Source organism: Mesoplodon densirostris, chromosome 14 (genome assembly GCF_025265405.1).
Source record: "Mesoplodon densirostris isolate mMesDen1 chromosome 14, mMesDen1 primary haplotype, whole genome shotgun sequence".
NCBI classification, from domain to species: domain Eukaryota; kingdom Metazoa; phylum Chordata; class Mammalia; order Artiodactyla; family Ziphiidae; genus Mesoplodon; species Mesoplodon densirostris.
This window is the reverse complement of record NC_082674.1, coordinates 71,091,388-71,113,325: the sequence shown is the minus strand read 5'-3', so window position 1 is coordinate 71,113,325 and position 21,938 is coordinate 71,091,388. Positions and strand designations below refer to the sequence as shown.

The 21,938-nt window shown below is 41.4% G+C and overlaps 1 protein-coding gene across 1 annotated transcript in view; it reads right to left on the bottom strand.

Moving 5' to 3' along the window:
- The window catches only part of LONRF2 (LON peptidase N-terminal domain and ring finger 2), a 32,268-nt gene extending 12,153 nt beyond the window's left edge, over positions 1-20,115 (bottom strand). The window contains 8 exon segments of the mRNA XM_060117450.1: positions 87-201; positions 454-553; positions 1,774-1,975; positions 2,489-2,650; positions 4,784-4,906; positions 11,293-11,411; positions 19,435-19,876; positions 19,879-20,115. Coding sequence (XP_059973433.1) covers positions 87-201; positions 454-553; positions 1,774-1,975; positions 2,489-2,650; positions 4,784-4,906; positions 11,293-11,411; positions 19,435-19,876; positions 19,879-20,115 — 1,500 coding nt within the window.
- Positions 20,116-21,938: the final 1,823 nt, after the last annotated feature.

Genomic DNA, 21,938 nt, shown 5'->3' with positions numbered 1-21,938 from the left:
CAACAGTGAGAGGCCTGCGTACTGCAAAAAAAAAAAAAAAAAAAAAAAAAAGTGCTAGGAATTGTCAGTTCCCAAGAAATACTTACTTCTGAGAGTTTTTCTTTGCACAAAGGACAATGTGGGGCATGGTCCAGGCAGCGCTCGAGGCATTTTAGGCAAAACGTATGTCCACAGGGCGTAGTGACAGGCTCAAAGAGCAACCTGGAGAAAACATCTGGGCTTTCAGCAAGAAATGCCCAGAAGACATTTTCAAATAACCTTTTTATAAGAATTCTAGAAATCACTTATATCCATTTTCCATTTGTAACTTCCTTAATCATATTTTTAGAAAATAAATCAATTGTTATTGAGATATATGTAATTTCTCTAACAATAAAAAGCCCGTTATGTTTAGGATACAAAATTCAGAAAGGCTGAATTCTTCACAGTTGCGTAGATTCTATGTCAGCCTACCTCATGCAAAGGGCACACTCAAAATCAGCCACGTCTATCAGGAGCTCTGCACTTTCTCCTACGTTAGAGCTCACGTTCCTTTGGGGTGAGGAATCAGCCGCTGAAAAAGTTAAATGCTATAATTAACACTTGCACATCTGGGTAAGAGCATGTGATAACTGTATTTCCTCTGGATAAAGTATGTTACACCAATGTAACAAACCATGCTGGATGGGATTAGCAGTACAGCTGTCCTTCCATATCCCCGTGGGGACTGGCTCCAGGATCCCCACAGACACCAAGACCCCTGATGCTGGAGTCCCTTACGTATAATGGTGTGGTATTTGCATATACCCTAAGCACATCTTCCCACGTACAGGCATCGCCCAGAGATATTGCAGGGTCAGTTCCAGTACACTGCAATAAAGTGAATATTGCAATAAACTGCATCACACAAATTTTTTTTTTGGTTTCTCAGCATATGTAAAAGTTATGTTTATGCTATACTGTAGTCCATTAAGTGTGCAACAGCATTATGTCTAAAAAAATGTACATGTGTTAATTGAAAATAATTTATCGCCAAATGTGCTACCTTCTGACAACACAGGTTTGCCACAAACCTTCAATTTGTTAAAAAAAAAAAATCTGCAAAGCACAATAAAATGAGGTGTGCCTGTACATTAAATCATCTCTAGGTTACTTATAATATTTATAATAATATATGTAAATGCTATGTATTAATAAATCATTCCTACACAGGGCAAAAGGAAGTTTTGCTTTTGGCACTTTCTGGAATTTTTTTTTTCTGAATATTTTTGATCCGTGGTTGGTTGAATCTGCGGATACTGAGGGCTGACTGTATACAGCCATAATTTATCTGTAAAGCATGAATAAAAGTGAAAGTTATACCTAAATTTTCTCTGCTATTTTTGACTATGAAGTCCTGTAGGGGTAAACATTTAAACTGTCCTACAATCTTGAAGGTGATATGCCCATTTCATTAATTTTTTTTTTTTTTTTTTTTTTTTTCCTTTTTGCGTTATGTGGGCCTCTCACTGTTGTGGCCTCTCCCGCCGCGGAGCACAGGCTCCGGACGCGCAGGCCCAGCGGCCATGGCTCACGGGCCCAGCCGCTCCGCGGCATATGGGATCCTCCCAGACCGGGGCACGAACCCGTATCCCCTGCATCGGCAGGCGGACTCTCAACCACTGCGCCACCAGGGAGGCCCCATTTCATTAATTTTAAACCACCTATATAATATTTTTCTAAAGTATACTGAGTATCACCCAACATTCTATCACTCTAGGGTCACACAGTCATTGACAAAATAGCCTTACTGACCTTTCTTGGGAATTTTTCCAGGGGCGTTCACATCGTGCGCATCCTCCAAATCATTCGGAAACTGTCTCTTTAAACCAGCGCTCAGCGCCGCTGGAAGAAAACTTTCTAACACTTCCTTATCCTCTTCACAGTGTAGGCCCAGTATAAAATATAACACTGAAGAATTGGTATTTCTAACCACATCCTGTTTCTCAGATGGATTCTGGTTAAGTAGGAAAAAAGAATCCTGAATTTTAAAGAAATCATAGCATCAGAGAAAAAAAAATCATGCAGTAGCCTTCCTTAGAAATCTCTGGAAAAAGAGAGCATATACTCTTCCCTCATAATTGGTTTTATCTATTAACTTCTAAGATGAACTTTACACTTTTCACGGTAAAATATAAGGATAATTTCTTTCTGAAACGGATCAACTGAACACCAATCTTCATATATTCAAACCATCCCTCTGCTCTCTTTTCTCCAAGACAAAATAATATCAAGTCTCCTGATGTTGTGGGTTGTTTGGAGATGTTCTATAAGTTTCTTTCAATCTTCAGTGATTTTCATTACTTCCATCAAATTCCTTTAGAAGTGTCAATTCTCAGGTTGAGAAGCCAGAACTGGTCTTAAGAAGTACTTGTAGCTAACGTAATGCAACCGTCTGAGTAACTTGTAAATGTTCAAAATCACATAAAGCTTAATCAAGGTAATATTGACAAACATGTGCACCTCCCACCTTAGAACTCCCTGCACTGCCACCTCCCTCCACAGGAGCCTGGCTGCTTATGTGGTTCTGACACTGAGCCGTTAATCTTGTGTTCAACATTCTGCTTTGGATGGAAGATGTTAAATTCTGAGGCACGTTTTCTGAAGCAGGGAAAAACACCTCACACGTTACCTGTAAAATTGCCAAGAAGAAAAAAATATATTTTGAGACACTTTTGAAAAATACATCATATACCTGAAAGACTCAGAGGAAACTCTGAGGCCAAACAGGCCTAAAACATTGACAAGAATAATTACCCTATTCCAACTGCCAATGTTTTAAAATTCAAGTGTTTCTGAAACCACAGGCAACATCTTAAGCATTTTAGCCCCCAGTTCCTGTCCATCTTACTCTTACCAATTACAAAATATGAGCATTACAGTTTCTTTCAGTTTGGTCCTTACACATCTGCTACAGAAAATCTCCCCTAAATGTCTCAGGGATAAGAGAGAAATGTGGGGTGTATCGGTTGCAGGGGGTCCCAGACTGAACCCAAGCTGTGATGACTCACAGGATTAAGACAGTTCTAGAGGGCTGCTTAATTTACAAGAGAACCAGAAGAGTCAACTAGTAAGAACTTTAAAGGAAGAGAAGGTGAAGGGACACAGTTCTGGTTCAGCAGCTTTTGGCGGTGGTGGGAAGTGCCGGCCAGTCCCTCGATGGTCCTGCAGAAACTCATGGACTCAGCTGAATCCAAGGGCTTAAGAGAGGCATAGAGGATTCCCTGAAACCTCAACAAAGAATGCACCCAGTGCGCTGCAGGTGACAGCTGAGTGCACCAGAACCCACGACCTCTGGGGCATGAGGATCAGCATCCCAGCAGGGACGTCAGTGTCCTCAGCACTGGCCCTGAGGGGTCAGCAGAGCTGCAGGAGGCTGCCAGGGAGGGAACCATATCTCACGGGCATCAGGAGGCTGGCACTGTTTGGCGTCCTCTGTGACAGAAGATACCTAGCACCCGTAAAACGCTGGAGGGAAAACATCATGTCTGCATGCAAAAGCACCAGACAGGCAAGAATCCACAAGACCTAAATCCTGGTCCTGGGACCTTCCTGAATCTGCTTAATCTCTCTGAGCTCGGGTTGAACTTCTCACGATGCTGTTGTAAGGATCAGTTGGGGTAACATATGTTTTACGATTCTTGTGAAAGTTGCAGGTGAGAGAGCAGGCAGGAATCGTTAAAAATAGCCAGCTCCAGATTCAATATTATTTTGACAAGTTGAAACAGTGATCAAAACCAATGAGTGACAATTTAACAGGATTAACAAAGACCAGTCAACTACACAAGGATAAAAATATTGCTAGAAAGTTCTCATTTAAAAAAAAAAATCTCGCTATTCTGGCTAATTACAGTTCTAACAGAAGCCAACAGTGTGATGGTAGGCTAAAAATAAACTCCCAGTGAACACAGGGAAGATAAAAGTTCACCACCTGCAGCCACTGGATGTAGGGGCTAAAGTTCGGGGTATACAGCAAGGCAGCCAGAGGAGGAAACCTGACAACCCTGTTCTATGGGGAGAGGATGTTAGGTTCAAAGAACTAGTTAAGGCAAAGATGGCAGCTCTTCTCTAATATCTAAGGCGGTTTAAATGAAGGAGGAAAAACTTTTCTCTTGCTCCAGAGACTAAAACTCAACTGTAGAGTGGAAATTACAGGGTAAGTATACCGTACAAGTTGAAAATAAACAGTGTTAAAATATGGAAACGTTGATGTAAAAACAAGGACGCCTTGTCATCGGAAATGCTAAGACTGTGTACCATACAGGCTTTTTTATTGGGCAGGTCCCTACATCAAGTGTGACTCGATGACCCCCAATAAGACTGGGTTAAAGATTTGCATAAAAGAGCAGGTGTTTCTGCTCCATGTTGGTGAAGCTTTGTTGAAAATTTTAAGTCAACCTATGTAGCTGAATTGATATCTTTTGCATATATCATGATGTCTCTTACAGGGCTTGTGCACAAACTACAGTCCTTGAATTACAAACTCTAGGGTAAATCCCTTCGCCTCCCCAGCTGCACACATCTACCCTGCCTCACTAATACGTGTCATTATTTCAGCAGAATTGAGGTATGTATACACTGTCTCATGAACATGCTGCATTATCAAATGCATGAACTCATCATTATCACTGCGTGTTTTAAATCACACTGTCGTGAATATTCAGAACTACATTTCCTGTTCATTGTACATGTAGCGGCGACTCAGCATGGACACAAAGGCTGAAAATAAGACTTCAAGAAGAAAGTCATTGAAAGGAAATCACACCTTCTGCACTTCTTTCTTCACTGAGTTACATTCAGGGTTTAAAGCAAGGCAGTAGAGAAACTCCTTCAACACTTCCTTACTTCTTCCCAGTCCAGAAAGAGCCAGAGCTTTCACGTGATGTCCCTGGATTCATCCAAAGATATACATTTGAAAAAACAGTGTGATGATATACTGGTGTACAGACAACCCTGAAATTAAAAAGATCACTGGAACTGTTTTATTTGCACATTAAGTAGAATAAACACAAGCCCACTGAGGATGGCTCTAGCTCTACTGCCTTCGAAACTGGGCAAACCTGAATGTCCCAGAAATGCCACACACGATCAGAACACAGGAGTCCATACCTGGAACGTGAGCCCAAAGTGGTTCCAAGGGACATGCTAAGAGAGAACTGTCTACCACCCTTCACTCACCCAGTCATCACAGGTCACTACCATGTTCCTGTCTTCAAGGAGCATATAGTCTTGTGGGAGCACAGAGACAGGACAGACGTAACTAACACAAAGTGTAATATACAAAGTCCCACAACAAAAATGAACAAAATGCAATATGGGTCAATATTTTCCAACAGCATTTTGGTTTTGCTTTATGGATGCAATGTGGCAATGAAGACCCAATGCAGCCAAAAATAAAAATAAATTAATTTAAGAAAAGAGAAGGCATACTTGTCTTGCTCCTGACCACAGAGAAAAGGCTCTTAACTTTTCACCACTGAACATGATTTTGGCTGTGAGCTTGTCATTATAGCCTTTATTATGCTGAGGTTCATTCCTTCTATACTTAATTTGTTGAGAGTTTATATCATAAAAGGGGGCTGAATTTTGTCAGATGCCTTTTCTGCATCTATTAAGGTGACCATATAATTTTTATCCTCCATTCTGTTAATGTGGGGCATCACACTGACTGATTTGCATAGGTTGAACCATCCTTGCATCCTACGGATAAACCCCACTTGATCATGGTGTAGTGATCTTTCAGGGTGCTCTTTAATTTGGTTTGCTGGTATTCTGCTGAGAATTTGTGCATCTACGTTCATTAGAGATCACTGGCCTATACTTTTCTTCTCTTGCAGTGGCCTTGTCTAGCTTCAGTATCAGGGTAATGCTAACCTCATAAAACGACCTTGGAAGTGTTCCATCCTCCTCAATTTTTGGAAGAGTTTGGTAAGGATTGGCATTAATTCTTCTTTAAATGATTGATAGAATTCATCAGTGAAGCCACCTGGTTTCTGGGATTTTCTGTTCTGGGAGATTTTTCATTACTGGTTCAATCCCCTTGATTGTTATTGGTCTGTCCAGGTTTTCTAATTACTTCTTGATTCAAGGCTTGGTAGGCTGTATGTTTCTAGGAATTTACCTATTTCTTAAAAATTATCTAATTTGTTGGTTTATAAATGTTCAAAGTAGTCACTTTGAACCTTTGTATTTTTGTGGTATCAAATATCTTCTCTTTTACTCATAATTTTATTTATTTGAGTCATCTCTTTTTTCCCTAGTCTAGCTAAGGGTTTGTCAATTTTAACTTTTCAAGAAACCAAATCTTAGTTTTGTTCATCTTTTATGTTGTCTTTCTCATCTCAATTTCATTTATTCCTGCTCTAATCTTTATTACTTCCTTCTGCTTAGTTTGTTCTTTAGGTTCTTGAGATTTAAGGTTGTTGTTTTTTTTTTTTTTTTAAGCATTAGTATCTTTATTTATATTTATTTATTTTGGGCTGTGTTGGGTCTTCATTGCTGCATGCAGGCTTTCTCTAGTTGAGTGAGCGGGGGCTACTCTTCATTGCAGTGGCTTCTCTTGTTGAGGAGCATGGGCTCTAGGCATGAGGGTTTCAGTAGTTGTGGCAAGCAGGCTCAGTAGTTGTGGCTCTCAGGCTCTAGAGTGCAGGGTCAGTAGTCGTGGCACATGGGTTTAGTTGCTCTGTGGCATGTGGGATCTTCCCGGACAAGGGCTCGAACCCGTGTCCCCTGCATTTGCAGGTGGATTCTTAACCACTGCGCCACCAAGGAAGTCCCTGAGATTGTTTATTTTAGATCTTACTTTTTTCTAATGTAAAAGTTTATTGCTAAAACTTCCTTGTTAGAACTGCTTTTGCTGCATCCCATACATTTTGGTATGCTGTGCTTCCACTCTGGTTTGTCTCTGGATATTTTTTTATTTCCCTTTTGATTTCTTCTTTGACTCAGTGGTTGTTCACAAGCCTGTTGTTTAATTCCTATGTATTTGTGACTTTTCTAGCTTTCCTCCTATTATGTATTTCTAGTTTCATACCATTGTGTCTGGAAAAGATACTGGATAAAATTCCAATCATCTTAAAATTATTAAGACTTGCTTTGTGACCTAGCATATGATCTATCGTGGAGAATGTTGTGTGCCCTTGAAAACATATATTTTGCTGCTGTTTGATGGAATATTCTGTATATGTCTGACTCATTTGATCCAGTAGTCCATTATTCCTTATTCAAGTTCAAGTCCATTATTTCCTTATTGATTTTCCATCTGCATGACCTTGCTTCAGTGGATCATCTAAACTCACTTGCAGCTAAAGTTGGCTGTGAGGGTACCAACTGGGTAGGGGTGCATTGGCACCATCTCCATGCAGATCTGCCAGCTGAGTTCAACACTGGCAAAGACCGTGGGGACACTCAGCAGCCGAGACTGCCAGCATCCCATGGGTATCTGCAATGGCAGTGGCAGCTAGGGCCGCTGGGGTCCTCCTCTTCTTCTTTTCTATGTGTGGGGGGATGTTCCAGATGAGGGGATCCCTCTGTGGTACCAGGCCTGAGGCACTTGCATTCAGAGCAGCAACAGAGCAGGAGTCACAAGCTCAGTGGCAGGCAGAACTACCATGGCCCCTGTGGCCTGGGACACAGGCTCACTTGCTGTGATGATGGAGTCAGTATCTGAGGTGCAAGTGTGTGCACATCACCCATGGAACCGGGGTCTGGGTCTCCCTGCAGTGATTTGTATTTAAGGGGGTCAAGAGGGGGCAAGATGCAGCAGCAGCAAAGCCCAGGGATAACAGGGCACAGAGGTGTCCCAATTGAGGAGGAAGGGATGGAGCACAGAGCAATAGCTGCACAGTCTGGTGACAGAGAGTCAAAGTCCCAACAGAGGACCCAGGGAGTGGGGCACAGAGCAACAGCTTCATGGTCCCATGATGGCAGAGTAGCAGATGCATAGTCCCTAACTCACTTAGGCCCCAGGGGTAAGGGCACAGCACAGAGGCAGCTCTGATTCCCACAGGTGGTGAGGCCCTGTGGCACCGTAATCCTCGTGAGTGGGGCACAGCAGCAACCTGGGTTCCTGAAAGCAGGTCTCACCACAGTGAGAGCTCCAGCACTGGGAAGGAGACCCTGGGGAAGGACCCTGGGCAGCTCCATCATCTGGCTTCAGGATTGGTGAAGACTGTAAACGTCCTTGGAAGCAAAGGCTGCAGAGGTCCATGGTGGTGACAAGGATTGCTGAGGTCCTCCTGTTCTCCTTTCCCCATGGGGTGAAATCCCTCTGAGGGTATATTTCTACAGACTTTTAAGTCGTATCTTTGCATTTAAAATTGATTCCTGTAGGTAGACACCATGTAGTTAGTTGGTTCTTGCTTTGGTCTATTTGTGGTACACTTCATCACTTCCTTTATATTTGAGTTACAATTTACTATTTTCCTTCAGACTTGAAAAATTCCTTTAGCATTTCTTGTAGTACACATCTGCTGGCAACAAAGACATGTTTCCTAAAAATGTCTTTACTTCAGCTTCATTTTAAAGATATATTTTTACTGGATATAGACCTTTGGTTGAAAGGTTTCTTCTTTTGGCACTTTGAATATGCTATTCCAATGTTAACTGGCTTCCACAGTTTCTGATGATATGTCATTAATAATCTTATTATTTTCCTGTATGTCATTTTTCTCACTTCATGTCATTTTTCTCTTGGTGCTTTCAAGAATTTCTTTTTATCTTTGGATTACTGAGTGGCAGTCATTATGATGTGTCAGGGAGTGTATTTATTTTGCTTTGGGGTCATTAAGCTTCTCAGATCTGAAATGAATATTTTCTATTAAATTTGGAAAGCTTTCAGCCCTTATTTCTTCAAAATTTTTTCTGCCATTTTCTAGCTTCTCCTTCTGGGATTCCAATTATACATATATTGTGCCATATGTTTCTAAGATTCATTTTTCTTTAAACTTTTGTGTTTCTGTTCTTTGGATTGTGTAATTTCTATTACTCTATTCTCAATTTCACATATTCTTTTGCCGTGTGTAATGTGCTATTGAGCTTATATAGCAATCTTTTATTTCAGCATTTGTATTTTTCAGCTCTAGTATTTCCATTTTTTATAGTTTCTATTTCCCCCTTGGGATTGTCTATTAATTCCAAGACACCACACTTTCCTTCAATTCTTTGGACATAATTTCATTTAATTCTCTAAACTTACTTATAATAGCTGCTTTGAAGTCTTTTTCTGCTAAATGCAACTCCTGGGCCCACAGGAAGACAGTTTTTATTGACTATCTTTTATCCTGAGTAAAAGTCAACAATTCCTCTTTCTTTGCATGTCTAGTATTTTTGGTTAACACTAGACATTTTACATAACATGTTGTATCAACTCTGCATTTTGTTGTATTCTTCTGAGGATTACCAGGTTTTGTTTTAGTAGGCAGTTAACTTTCCTGGATTCAGCTGCATCAACTTATCATTTGCTGGGTTATATTTCTGAATATGGGCAAATCATTTGCTAGTACTGGCCCATCTCTATTTGCACCAAAAGCTTGGACTCGATATCAGCCATGGCTGCTTGCTTGAAAGGATGGTTTTGCTTGGGTAAAACACCTGCTGCACCAGCCCCAACTGAAGCTTCCATCTCATCTTAACCACAGTTGGCCAACTTCATCCTCCCTTCGGTCCTGTGAATTCACCTTCCAATGGCACTTCCTTTAGTTGCAATGGTAACCTGGAAATAAACTTTTGTCCTTTACTATCTTAAAGTGATTATCAAGGTTGCACTTCTGCTGGAGCTCTTCTTCACTAGACATATATCAAGAACTGAGATTCACAGATTTACAATAAACCCTGAAAATAAAACCAAAATCCCAAAGGCTAGAGATACATTTGCTGCCTCCCTGACACGTAACTTTGTAGTAATTAAGTCTGTCTTTTGTCAGAGACACACTGCCTGGTTGTTAGCACAAAGATCAATACTGTGGAGAAGAATCTAGTTTCAAAGGGCAACGTAGGTCTACTGTCAATCAGAAATACTAGACTTATAATTCACAGTCCTTAAGGCTCAATCACTACTGATAGAAATTACCTCAGAAGAATAAAAGATCAGGGATTAGAGAAAAAGTATCAGAAATACGAGTAGGAAATGTATTTAGTGAAGCAAACAAGCAACAAAATAAATTTCCGGGCTTGGTCCAACAAACACTGGCTTCCCATTCTTGGACTCAGCCCCACACCCATCTTAATACTCAATCTAATATGAAAACATTTTGTTTTAAAGGATGACTGGTTGGATGAATGGATGGATGGAAGGAAGAAAGGAAGAGCAAGCTACATCCATACTATCTATTAACCTGGGTTAATGTTTCTTCAGTGTTTCTAAAACAAAGATGATTAAAAAGCAATACAGCAGGAGAAAAAATATTTTTATTAGATAATAGAGAATGCTATAGGCATTAATCTCATCACAAGTTCTTTAAAACTTTAAAATCTCTTAAGGGGTTTAAAATTCAAAAATTCATGAAAAAAGTTACAACTTTTATTCTTTGGCTCCTTAATCTTCCTCAAGGACAACTTAAGCTACTGTTATTAGGTTAGCAAACCTTATTTCGTGTCACTAAAGGAAGTAATATTAGACCTTTCCAACCAAGACACAGAGATTAAAATTATTACAAAATAAATACATACAAAACATTCACCCTTTTACTAACACCATTTATATGCACCATGCATATTAGGGCCCAACTGCTAATCACTATTATTATGATTATAATAATAATATAGTATCTTCCTACTTAAACTGTAATTTTAAACATTTCCTCTTTATTCACCAATTCATAAAATTCTATCAGTTTGTTTATATATTTGTTCAGTGCCTAAGGCATATTATTCAGGTAATCATCTACTAATAGTAATCTAAATTAGTGTTTCCTATCCAGATCCAGTTGGAAACTTGGTCTTTTAAACTGAATTGGTTTATTATGACTATCTACAATAAAATGGGCTAGACTATCTACAATTTGAGGGAAATGTACTCTGTCTGTAGGTACTAATTACAATGATCTTACTTCATTCTTCAGAAAATCCCATACACAGGTAACTATGTTCAATATCCTGTGACAAACCATAATGGAAAAGAAAATGAAAAAGAATGTATATACGTATAACTGAATCACTTTGCTGGATGGCAGAAATTACCACAATGCTGTAAATCAACTATACTTCAATAGAATTTTTAAAAATCCCATAAATTTACATTTATTATCTCCAAAGCCAACCTATACAAACAAATACCTTAGGCAGGAGAGGTTCATTCTGACAAACGGCACTGGCATCCTGCAGAGCCTGTTCATAGTTCTTCATGGATAAATACAACTCTGCTCGCAGCAGCAATAACAAATTATCACCAGGAGCTGAAAGGCATGAGGAATGGAAATAAATAAAACCGACTGCATTTTTAAAAAAATGATCTTTTAAGTAATTAAAAATATTAAATTAGAAAACAAACATAAAGGTAAAATAAATAACACCTCCTCTAATCATATGTAGAGTTTAGTAGTTTGATAAGTATATTTTACATAGCTTTTCTCAGGAAATCAGAAAGAGAATGAGTAAGATTTCAAAATGCACCAGGAAAAACAGACTGCTACACACACACACTAGCTACAACATAATCTCTACTGAGTAGATGCTGAATCATCTTAATGTTATAACTAGGTATTTAAAAAGAAAAGATTTAGAATAATTTTCTTGAAAGTACACAAGGAAATTCACGCTTAAAAACAGAAAAGTAAAACATAATTTGTTTTTCTATGCAACTGAGTGGATGCAGATTCGTACCCATAATATGTTCAGGTAAGTGGGAAAAGAAGGGAAAACAAATCTTCCTTTTCCCTATATTCTTCAGACGGAAGAGATCTTGAGAGTTACAGTACTCATATGCTACTAAGGACCTAAGTACAGCTTACAGAGAAGCTAACAGCACTCTCACTATGAAGTGATGACAGTGTATGAAGCTGTTGATTAGGCAGGGTACCATGGAGACGTGACAAAGCCAGAGCTCAAGAAAGCAGAACCATCATGGCCATGTTTTTAGGCCGCTGGACAGAGTTCATTCTACCCATACTCACTGTAGGGTCTTTGAAATAGGGCTGAAGTGTGCATTTTAGTTCATCGATAAAATTCTGGGCGCCTAAAATGTGTTCTCATCTCTCCACTTAAGATGCATTTTTGGCCTGCTCCAAATCCTTGATCTTGACCTTTTTCTCAAAGTAACCACTTGGTACTTTCCAAAGGCTAACACATCTCCTCTTTGTTTACAGAGTTAACTGGTCAAAGGTGCAGGCAAGGCATGGGGAGCAGGTATGAATTATGTTATTGCTACAAATGTATAATATAGAGAAGTTATGACAAGGAAAAAAGTGGGAAAAGGGAAAAGTAACAGCAGGAATGGAGGAGCCAAACAAAAAAAGCTGAATTTTTAAAAAAGACACTGACTGGCTAGAGCAGAGATTAACAACTTTTTCTGTAAAAGGCCAGACATTAAATATTTTAGGCTTTGCAGGGAAAGAGGTCAACTTGAGGGCATTATGCAGGTATTTGTATAACAAGAGAGAAAACAAATTTTTACACCTTTTTTATTGGCAAACTGCAAAATATAGTAATTTAGTTCTTTTTTTTGTACTAGAGGTCTACTAATTAGAAAAATGGAATTCTCTTAGAGAAGACAACATTTTCCTCAATTCAGGTTCAAAGTTAGTGTTCCCTGTCATCAAAATGGATTGAAAACGTTCACCTATTGATCTGTAATGAGATTTTACATATTCACCTTTGAAAAGGCACGCAGGTACTATGGAATACGGATGTCAATCCACACGCATATAATTTTAAATTGAGCATTTCACTGCCTGGAAAGTGTGTATAGAATTCTATTAGATTCTTCTCATGGTATGTGCCCCTTTAGTATGTCAATATACACTAAATATAACTGCAGATTAATCATTTTCAACTGAATATGAGATGAAAGCGCCTCAATTGCATGGTTGGATGCATTGTGAAATACGGAAATCTTCTTTGGAGACTTTTGGAAATCTAAAACAAACAAAACAAAACAAAACCACTGTTGGAAGTACAGTTTGAGCTTGGGAAACATACCTACGAAGGCATTAAAACAAGCGGGCATTATATTTCATAGAATGCTCTTTCAGCATCTATTACATGTACTATATCTCCTGTTATTACAGTGAACCACGTTGAAAGATTTTGTCTAATGTTGAATTATCCTACATTCCTTGGATAAGTCTTCCTTCCTGACCTTAACTCTTATTACACTGCTGGATTCAAAATATTACTAACAAGTTTAATTAAGGTTTGCGCATCTATGTACATATGTCAGACCAGCCTATAAGTGCAAGCTTTACCTGATTACAGTAACAAGATTATACACTAACCCTACAAAATGAGATGGAAATCTTTTCCAAATTTTTTTATGAGCTATCGATAAAATAAGATGGGAGTTAATCTTCCTTGAAAGCTTGTTAGAACTTGCTTGACTGTAGTGCCTCTGTTCAGAAGAAAATCCAAGTTCAATTTCTTTTATTGAAATTGAAAATATCAGGGATTTTCAGAAATTGAAATATCAGAAATTGAAAATATCAGTATTTTACTTCTTCCTGGATCAATTCTGATAATTTATAGTTTCCTTAAAATTGTTCTTTTCGTATCGATTTGAAGATCTGTTGTATTTATATCTGCAGTTATACTTTTCTTCATTCCTGAGGCTACTTGTGCTTTGCATTTGTCTTCATCGCACTTGCCAAACGTGTCTGTTTTACCAGTTTTATAATAAACCAGCTTCTCACTTGTTAACCAGCTTGTTAACCAGCTCAATTTTTCCTGTTTCACTAATTTTTCTGTTTTTCCACTATTTTTTGCTTATACTTTGTGTTAGCTCAATTGATGTTGAGTTTCCTGAGTGAAAATCACATTTCATTTACATTTATTTTTAATCTTTTTCTAATGCGTTTAAGCCTCCACTCCTCAGATTCTAAAGGCTGCTTTTACAGAAAAAAAAATACTTTACTGTTAAAAAACATGCTAACCATCAACTGAGCCTTAAGAAAGCCATCATCTTTTTGCTAGTGGAGGGTCTGGCCTTGATGTTGATGGCTGCTGGCTGATGAGGGTGGTGGCTGCTGAAAGTTGAGGTGTTTGTGGCAATTTCTTAAAATAAAACAACAATGAAGTATGCCACAATGATTGACTCCTCCTTTCATAAACAATTTCTCAGTAGCATGCAGTGCTGTTTGACAGCATTTTACCCACAGCAGAATGTCTTTCAAAACTGGCATCAGTCTTCTCAAACCCTGCTGCTGCTTCATAAACTAAGTTTACATAATAGTCTAAGACCTTTGTTACCGTTTCAACAATCTTCACAGCATCTTCACCAGGAGTAGACTCCATATCAAGAAATCACCTTCTTTTTCTTTTTTTTTTCTTTGTTTTGCAGTACGCAGGCCTCTCACTGTTGTGGCCTCTCCCGTTGTGGAGCACAGGCTCCGGACGCACAGGCTCAGCAGCCATGGCTCACGGGCCCAGCCGCTCTGCGGCATGTGGGATCTTCCCAGACTGGGGCACGAACCCACGTCCCCTGCATCGGCAGGCGGACACTCAACCACTGCGCCACCAGGGAAGCCCAAGAAATCACCTTCTTTGCTCATCCTTAAGAAGCAACTCATCTACTAGTTTTATCCTGAGATGGCCGCAATTCAGTCACATCTTCTGGTTCCACTTCTAATTCTAGTTCTCTTGCTGTTTCCACCACATCTGCAATTACTTCCTCCATGAAGTCTTGAACCCCTCAAAGTCATCCATGAGGGTTGGAGTCAATTTCTTCCAAACTCCTGTGAATGTTGACATTTGTACCTCTTCTCATGAATCACGAATGTTCTTAACAGCACCTAGAATCGTGAGTCCTTTCCAGAAGATTTTCAATTTCCTTTGCCCAGATCCATCAGAGGAGTCACTTTATCTGGCAGCTATAGCCTTACGAAATGTATTTCTTCAATAGTAAGACTTGAAAGTTGAAATTACTCCTTGATCCTTGGGCTGCAGAATGGGTATTGTGTTAGCTGGCATGAAAACAACATTAATCTCTTTGTACATCTCCATCAGAGCTCTTGGGTGATCAGGTGCATTGTCAATGAGCAGTAATATTTTGAAAGGAATCTTTTTTCTGAGCAGCAGGTACCCAGAGTGGGCTTAAAATATTCAGTAAACCATGTTGTAAACAGATGTGTTGTCATCCAGAGTTTGTTGTTTCACTTATAGACCACAGGCAGAGTAAATGTAGCATAATTCTTAAGGGCCCTAGGATTTTCAAAATGGTAAAGGAGCACTGGATTCAACTTAAAATCACCAGCTGCATTAGCCCTTAACAAGAAAGGCAGCCAGTCCTTTAAAGCTTTGAAGACAGGCATTGACTTCTCCTCTCTAGCTATGAAAGTCCTAAATGGCATCTCCTTCTAATAGAAGGGTACTTCGTCTACATTGAAAATCTGTTGTTTAGTGTAGCCACCTTCATTAATGATCTTGGCTAGACCTTCTGGATAACTTGCTGCAGCTTCTACATCAACACTTCACCTTGCACTTTTATGTTTTGGAGACAGCTTCTTTCCTTAAACTTCATGAACCAAACTCTGCTAGCTTCAGAGTTTTCTTCTGCAGCTTCCTTACCTCTCAGTCTTCGTAGAACTAAAGAGAGTTAGGGCCTTGCTCTGGATTAGGCTTTGGCTTTAGGCAATGTTGTGGCTGGTGTGTTCTATCCAGACCACTATAACACTCTGCATATCAGCCAATAAGGCTGTTTCACTTTTTTTTTATCATTCATGTGTTCATTGAAGTAGCTCTTTTAATATCCTTCAAGAACTTTTCCTTTGCATTCACAGCTTGGCTAGGTGTTTGGCACAGAGGCCAAGCTTTTGCCCTGTCTCAGCTTTCAACATGCTTTACTCATTAAGCTTAAATATTTCTAGCTTCTGATTTAAAATGAGATGCATGACTCTTCCTTTCACTTGAACACTTAGAGGCCATTGTAGGGTTCTTAATTGGCCTAATTTCAATATTGTTATGTGTCAGAGAACAGGAAGTCCCGAGGAGAGGGAGTTTGAAATAATCAATATTCTCTTGTATTTATTCATGTATTTACTCTGTCTAGTGATCTTCATTCCTTCCTTTAGTTCCATGCTACCATCCACACCATTTTCCTTTAACCTGAAGAATTCCCCTCAGTACTTCACACAACTGTGATGGCAATAAAACTCCTTCCTATTATTTACCTGGATTAAAGCATCTTAATTTTGCCTTCATTTCTGACAGATATTTTTCATCCGGGTAAAGAATGCCAGGTAGGTTTTTTTTCCCCCTTTCATCACTTTCAAGATGTTACTCCATTATCTTCTAGTTTTAATAATTTTGTTGAAAAGTCAGCTATCAGTCTTATTCTGGCTCCTTTCAAGGAAATACATCCTGCCTTCTCTAAGTGCTTTTAAATGCCTCCTTATGTTTGATTTTCAGTAACTGGACTGTAAGATACTTAGATACGTTTTGTTTGTTGTGTGAAGTGAATGCTTGTGTTTATCCTGTTGGGCTTACTGAGCCTCTTGGTTCAGTGACTTAAAGTTTCCCATCAGATCTAGAAAATTCTCAGCCATTTTTCCTTTAAATATTTCACTTGCCCCTTCTCCCTCTCTCCTCTTCAGGGGCTCGTATTCCACAGATTTTAGAACTTTTCTCTGTGTCCCCCATTTCTCTTATGCTCTGTTTTTTTCCTCTGTGATTCAGCTTGGATATTGTCTATTGACTTGTTCCTGAGTGTTCCCATCCTGATTTCTGATGTGTCCAGCCTGTTTTCGAATCCATCTAATTCTCAACTTCAGATACCGTATTTTCCAGGTCTAGAATACCCATTTGGTTCTTTTTAATAGACAGTTATCTATTCACATGCTTATTTCTGTTGAATTCCACTCGCAACTTATTGGCCAAAATTAGTCACATGGCCCTACCCAACCACAAGCAGGCAAGGAATGCAATCGTACTTGTTTGGAGAGGGTATAAAGACACAAATATTTGGGGAACAGCATTAATGATTACCACCCGTGGCTAGGGTCACAAAATAACTAAGGGTCAACCTGGGTCTAAACACAGGCATTTCCAAATCCAAATATTTTTAACCTTTTTACTATAACAAAACCTCTCTTGGGAGCTAATTTATTATTAAGTTAAATTTTTTCTATAAATTTTTAAACTAGGGGAACTTGGCTTTCTTTTTGAGTGGAAAATGGATACTGAATATACTGAAAAAAGTTCTCATGATGAATTGACTGCAATAATCCATGTTTTTAAAACTTTTAAACTGAGGTCTAATATATAAATGGAAAATACAATGAATTGTCACAAAGTGAACACACCTGTGCATCCATCTTCTAGGTCAAGGAACAGAACATTACCACCACCACTCAAGTCCCTCCCATACTGAAGTTGGCTTACTTTCTTTCTATGTAGTATTCCATAAAGACATCACAATATATTTACTTATTCATTCTGTTCTTTTTGGACATGAGTTCCACTTTAGGGCTATATCTAATGATGTATATACGCTCTTGTACACCCTTGTATACATTTTTTCAGTGCACATATGCTTGTACCTCATTGAAGCTGCTTGGCCAAAGATCATAATTAACATTTTCAGATACTGCCAAACAACCTACCGGGGTGTAACTATGCAGACCCATCAGCAGCATACAATAGTTCTCATTTTCTAAGTCTTCTCCAAGAGTTGGTATTGTGATCTGTTACATTTCCAGCAATTGTTTTTTAAGGTTCTGTACTTGTGCTGTCTACAACAGTAGCCGTTGGACACATGTGGCTAGTGAAAACAAGAGAGAGTCTAGTGCAACAAAGGAACTGAGTTATTTTTTATTTTAATTAATAGAACTTTTTAAAACGGATACTCTTCAGTTAGAGGATAACTTTTAAGTTAATTTGGAACGACACCAACATGAGAATCCACTTTTTCAACTCTAAATTTTAAGAAATCTAAACATAGAGGAAGTACTTCTGTTGAAAATTTAGTATCCAAATCGGGGTGGGTAGAAAATGTAAAATACACAATGAATTTCGAAGATTTACTGAGAAAGTAAAAGCTGGATTTTTTTACATTAAAGATATGTTGAAATAACCTTTTGAAGGTATAGGATTAAAAATTTTTTAAATGAATTTCACCTACTACTTTTCACCTTTTTTAAATGGGTTAACAGAAAACGTAAAGTAACATATGTGGCTTACACAATATTTCTACCGAATAGTGTGGCTCTACACCATATATACTGATACATAAATAACTGAAAACTAAAAAATACACAGCCTGTTGAAGTACGGATATGTTGGTTTCAAATATGGTACCGATTATTTGTTACATAAAGCAATTTAACTGCTCTATTCCAGCAGAGAATCTCCCAATTTGGATACAGGTGTGCCTTCTAAAAGAGAAAACCTTAACCCTAGTTTACAATAAAATGCATATTGACTAGAGCACACAAGAAGACTCTTAGTAACAAAACATTAAACCAAGTCTTCTTGACTACAGATTTAAGTCATGCACACACAACCCTGTTTCAAAACCAGCGAATTCAGAAAACAAATCACCCTCCATCCACACATTCTCCACCCCAAACAACTGTCAATATCACCCTCCATCCACACATTCTCCACCCCAAACAACTGTCAAGAGAGCATACTCATTCAGAGTCAAACGCAATGACCAGGACCGAAGTTTGGGCTTCCTTTAACTTATATATTCTTAACAGGTGGTGGCTGGGCGGGAAGCAGCTGGTGCTGGTCACAGACGCTAGTTTAAAAGATAAAATAAAATAAACCAGACTACTAGTTAGTATATAACCATCTAAAAAGCTAATCACACCATTACGACATCTAACGGCCTTTCAGAGAGAAGGAAGGTCAGAGCCAAACAGTGGCGTGCAAGAGCATCCTTCCTGGATGCACCAGCTGAATCCCCAAAGCAAACCCTGCCCCATCACAAGGCTATCTCCTTGTGACAGCTCGGGAGTGTTACCTTCTTGTAACACACGAGGGTGTTAGCTATTTGCATTTCCCTGCAAGACGAATGAAAACCCTTGGCCCTCCCCTCACTCCTATACGGCTGGGATAGGGTGAAAAGCAGTGCTGGCCTCACAGGGCGGCTCAGGAAGGCCACGGAGGTCCTGGAAAAGACAGCCCGCAGGTGCAACTGGCCCCTACTCTTCGCCTCACCGCCTCCAGACAGCAAAAGAGCCCCGCCGGCCGAACCCAGCTCTCGCGTACCGGCCCTGCCCCTCAAGAGACAAGCGTGTAGGCGGCCCAGCCCCCGCGCCCGCTTACCGAGGTCCAGGGCCTGGTGGCACCTGAGCAGCGCGGCCTCGGGCTGCTGCTGGCGCTGCAGGCTCCGCACCTGGCCCGCCAGCCTGCGCGCCCGGCACTCGGCCGGGAAGCACTTCTCCAGCAGGCCGCTCAGCACCACGTTGACGCGGCGCACCGGCGGCCGGCCCGGCCCCGGCTCAGCGCAGCGCCTGCACACCGTGAGCCCGCACGGCAGCGTCACCGGCTTGTGCAGCAGCCGCTGGCAGCGCGGTCAGTCCAGCAGGTCCCGAGGTGCCGCGGGCATCGAGGCCGACGGCCATCCGCTCGGCGCCTCCCCGGGGACGCGGTCCCGCTTCCCCACTGGCGGCCGCCGCTCGCACGGGCCTGGGACGCACGCCAGGTCGCTCGCCAGCTCCCCCAGCTCGTCGGGCCTCAACTCCCCGAGCCGCGCGGCGCCGCGCCGCGAAACGCGCCCAGGGCCTCGGGGAGGCGGCCGGCGCGGGCCAGCGCGTCCCCCAGCCGCAGGCATAGGCCGCGGTCGGGCCGCGCCAGGCCGGCCAGGGCGGAGCGGAAGAGCTCGGCCGCCGTCTCGTACTCGCCCGCGCGGAAGGCCTCGTCGCCCTTCTCCACCCGCTGGGCGAGCGGCTCCCCGCAGTCGCAGCCGCGACAGGGGGGCGGCGGCGGGACCAGCTCGGGGCTCATCACCGCGGGGCTGTGGCGACTAGGGCCGGAGGGAAGAACGGAGAAGGGAGGATGCTCACTGCCCGGGCCGGGCGACTTTAGCGCGGGCGCCGCCTTCGCCGAGAGCCACGCGCGCCTATGGGTGGGCGGTGCGCGGCGGGCCGCGCGACCACCGCCGGGGGCGGACGCAGGGTGGGGCCGCGTCTCCCACGCGGCGTGGGCGGCCAGGGGCGAGGCGGGCACGGTGGGCGCGGCCGAGCCCCGGCCCGCGGGGAACGCCCTCCTAGTTCCCCTGGCTTAGGCAGCCGGGCAGCAGGCGGGAAGGCGTCTACCCCTCCACGTTCGGCGTCTCAGCAAACCCTCTCCCTCCTCGCCCCGGGCGGCTCCGCGCGCGCGTCTGCGTGCGCGCTCGTCTCCACGCGCTCTCGTCCCGCGCGTTCTCTGCCCTCCCCGCGCAGCTCCTCGGCCGTCCGCTGCCGCCCCCGCGCCTGGAGCAGATGTCTTCGGCCCGCCGTGCCCCCTTCTCCCCGCACCGAGTGCCAGCCTGGCTCCAAGGCCTGGCCAAGCCCACCTGCGTTGTAGTTAAAAAGAGAATTGATAAATAAGTACCAGGGATGTAAGGTGCAGCATGATGGCTATAGCTAACACTGCTGTACCATATACGGGAAAGTTGTTAAGAGAGCAAATCCTAAGAGTTCTCATCCAGGGAGAAAATTTGTTCTTTCTTTTTTTCCTTTCTTTCTTGCATCTATATGAAGAGATGGAATGTAGCTGAACCTATTGTAAACATTTCAACAATATATGTAAATCAAACCATCATGCTGTATGCCTTAAACCTATATAATGATGTATGCCAATTATTTTTTAATATAACTGGAGAAAGAGAAAGAGACAGAACTGAGGGAACGTTACCCAGCACATCACTGTAACCCTAGCTTTGACTTAGGAAATTGTGTTAAATGACCCGGAAGCCTGAAGTGGGCGCTGATCGGATCTCACGAGTAAGCTTCTCTTAACGGAACTCTAGATGTTAGGAGATATTTTAGTGCTCTAATTTAGACAGAACTCTAACACAGCATGTGAGGAAATACCAGACTAAGTACTGGAAAGGATTTGAGACATGGAAAATTGTATTGTGTCCTTGATAGGAAAGTAGAGATAGAATTTCTAAAACTGTCTCCTACCGTGCAGTAATACAGAGAGAAGTTGCTGGAAGGATGGAGTTAAAAACTACACATAACCTGCTCTTCTCTCCCTAGTGCTCCGCCATCTGTTTCATGCTATGTATTTGAATGCAATAAAATGCATTATAGTATTCGAAAATCCGTACTGTTCATTATTTCAAGTCGAAATGTCTTCATTCTAAATTTGTGACGTTTTTCTACATCTAAAACTGGCTAAAGAAAATATAAAATACTCCCATCAAATCTGGCTTGGAAGAAGGGAAATGCCTCATTAAGTGAGGTGAGAAAAATTTAGATGAGTTCGTAAAACGGAAACGGAGACAACTTTGGCCAGCCTCCTAGTCCCATGATAAAGAAACAGGCAGAGCAAATCCCCCTGCCACCCCCTCCATCTGCCACCTCCCACCTTTCCATGAATGATTTTTCTCCTCAGCTTTCTATTTTGACTGATAACGGTTGTAGTCAAACTAGGTTTTGATCTGTTCCTCATTACTGAATGGGTCCAAACTCTCTTTTACATCACTCTTTGGGTTTTCATCTACTCTCTTTATGTAGTAACAATTCACTTGGATTTGAAGGTTGCTTATCCAGCAAATTCACCAACAACAACCGGGAAGCTGCCTGGGGGTGGAGGGCAGCTTTTGAGTAGTTAAAATTGTT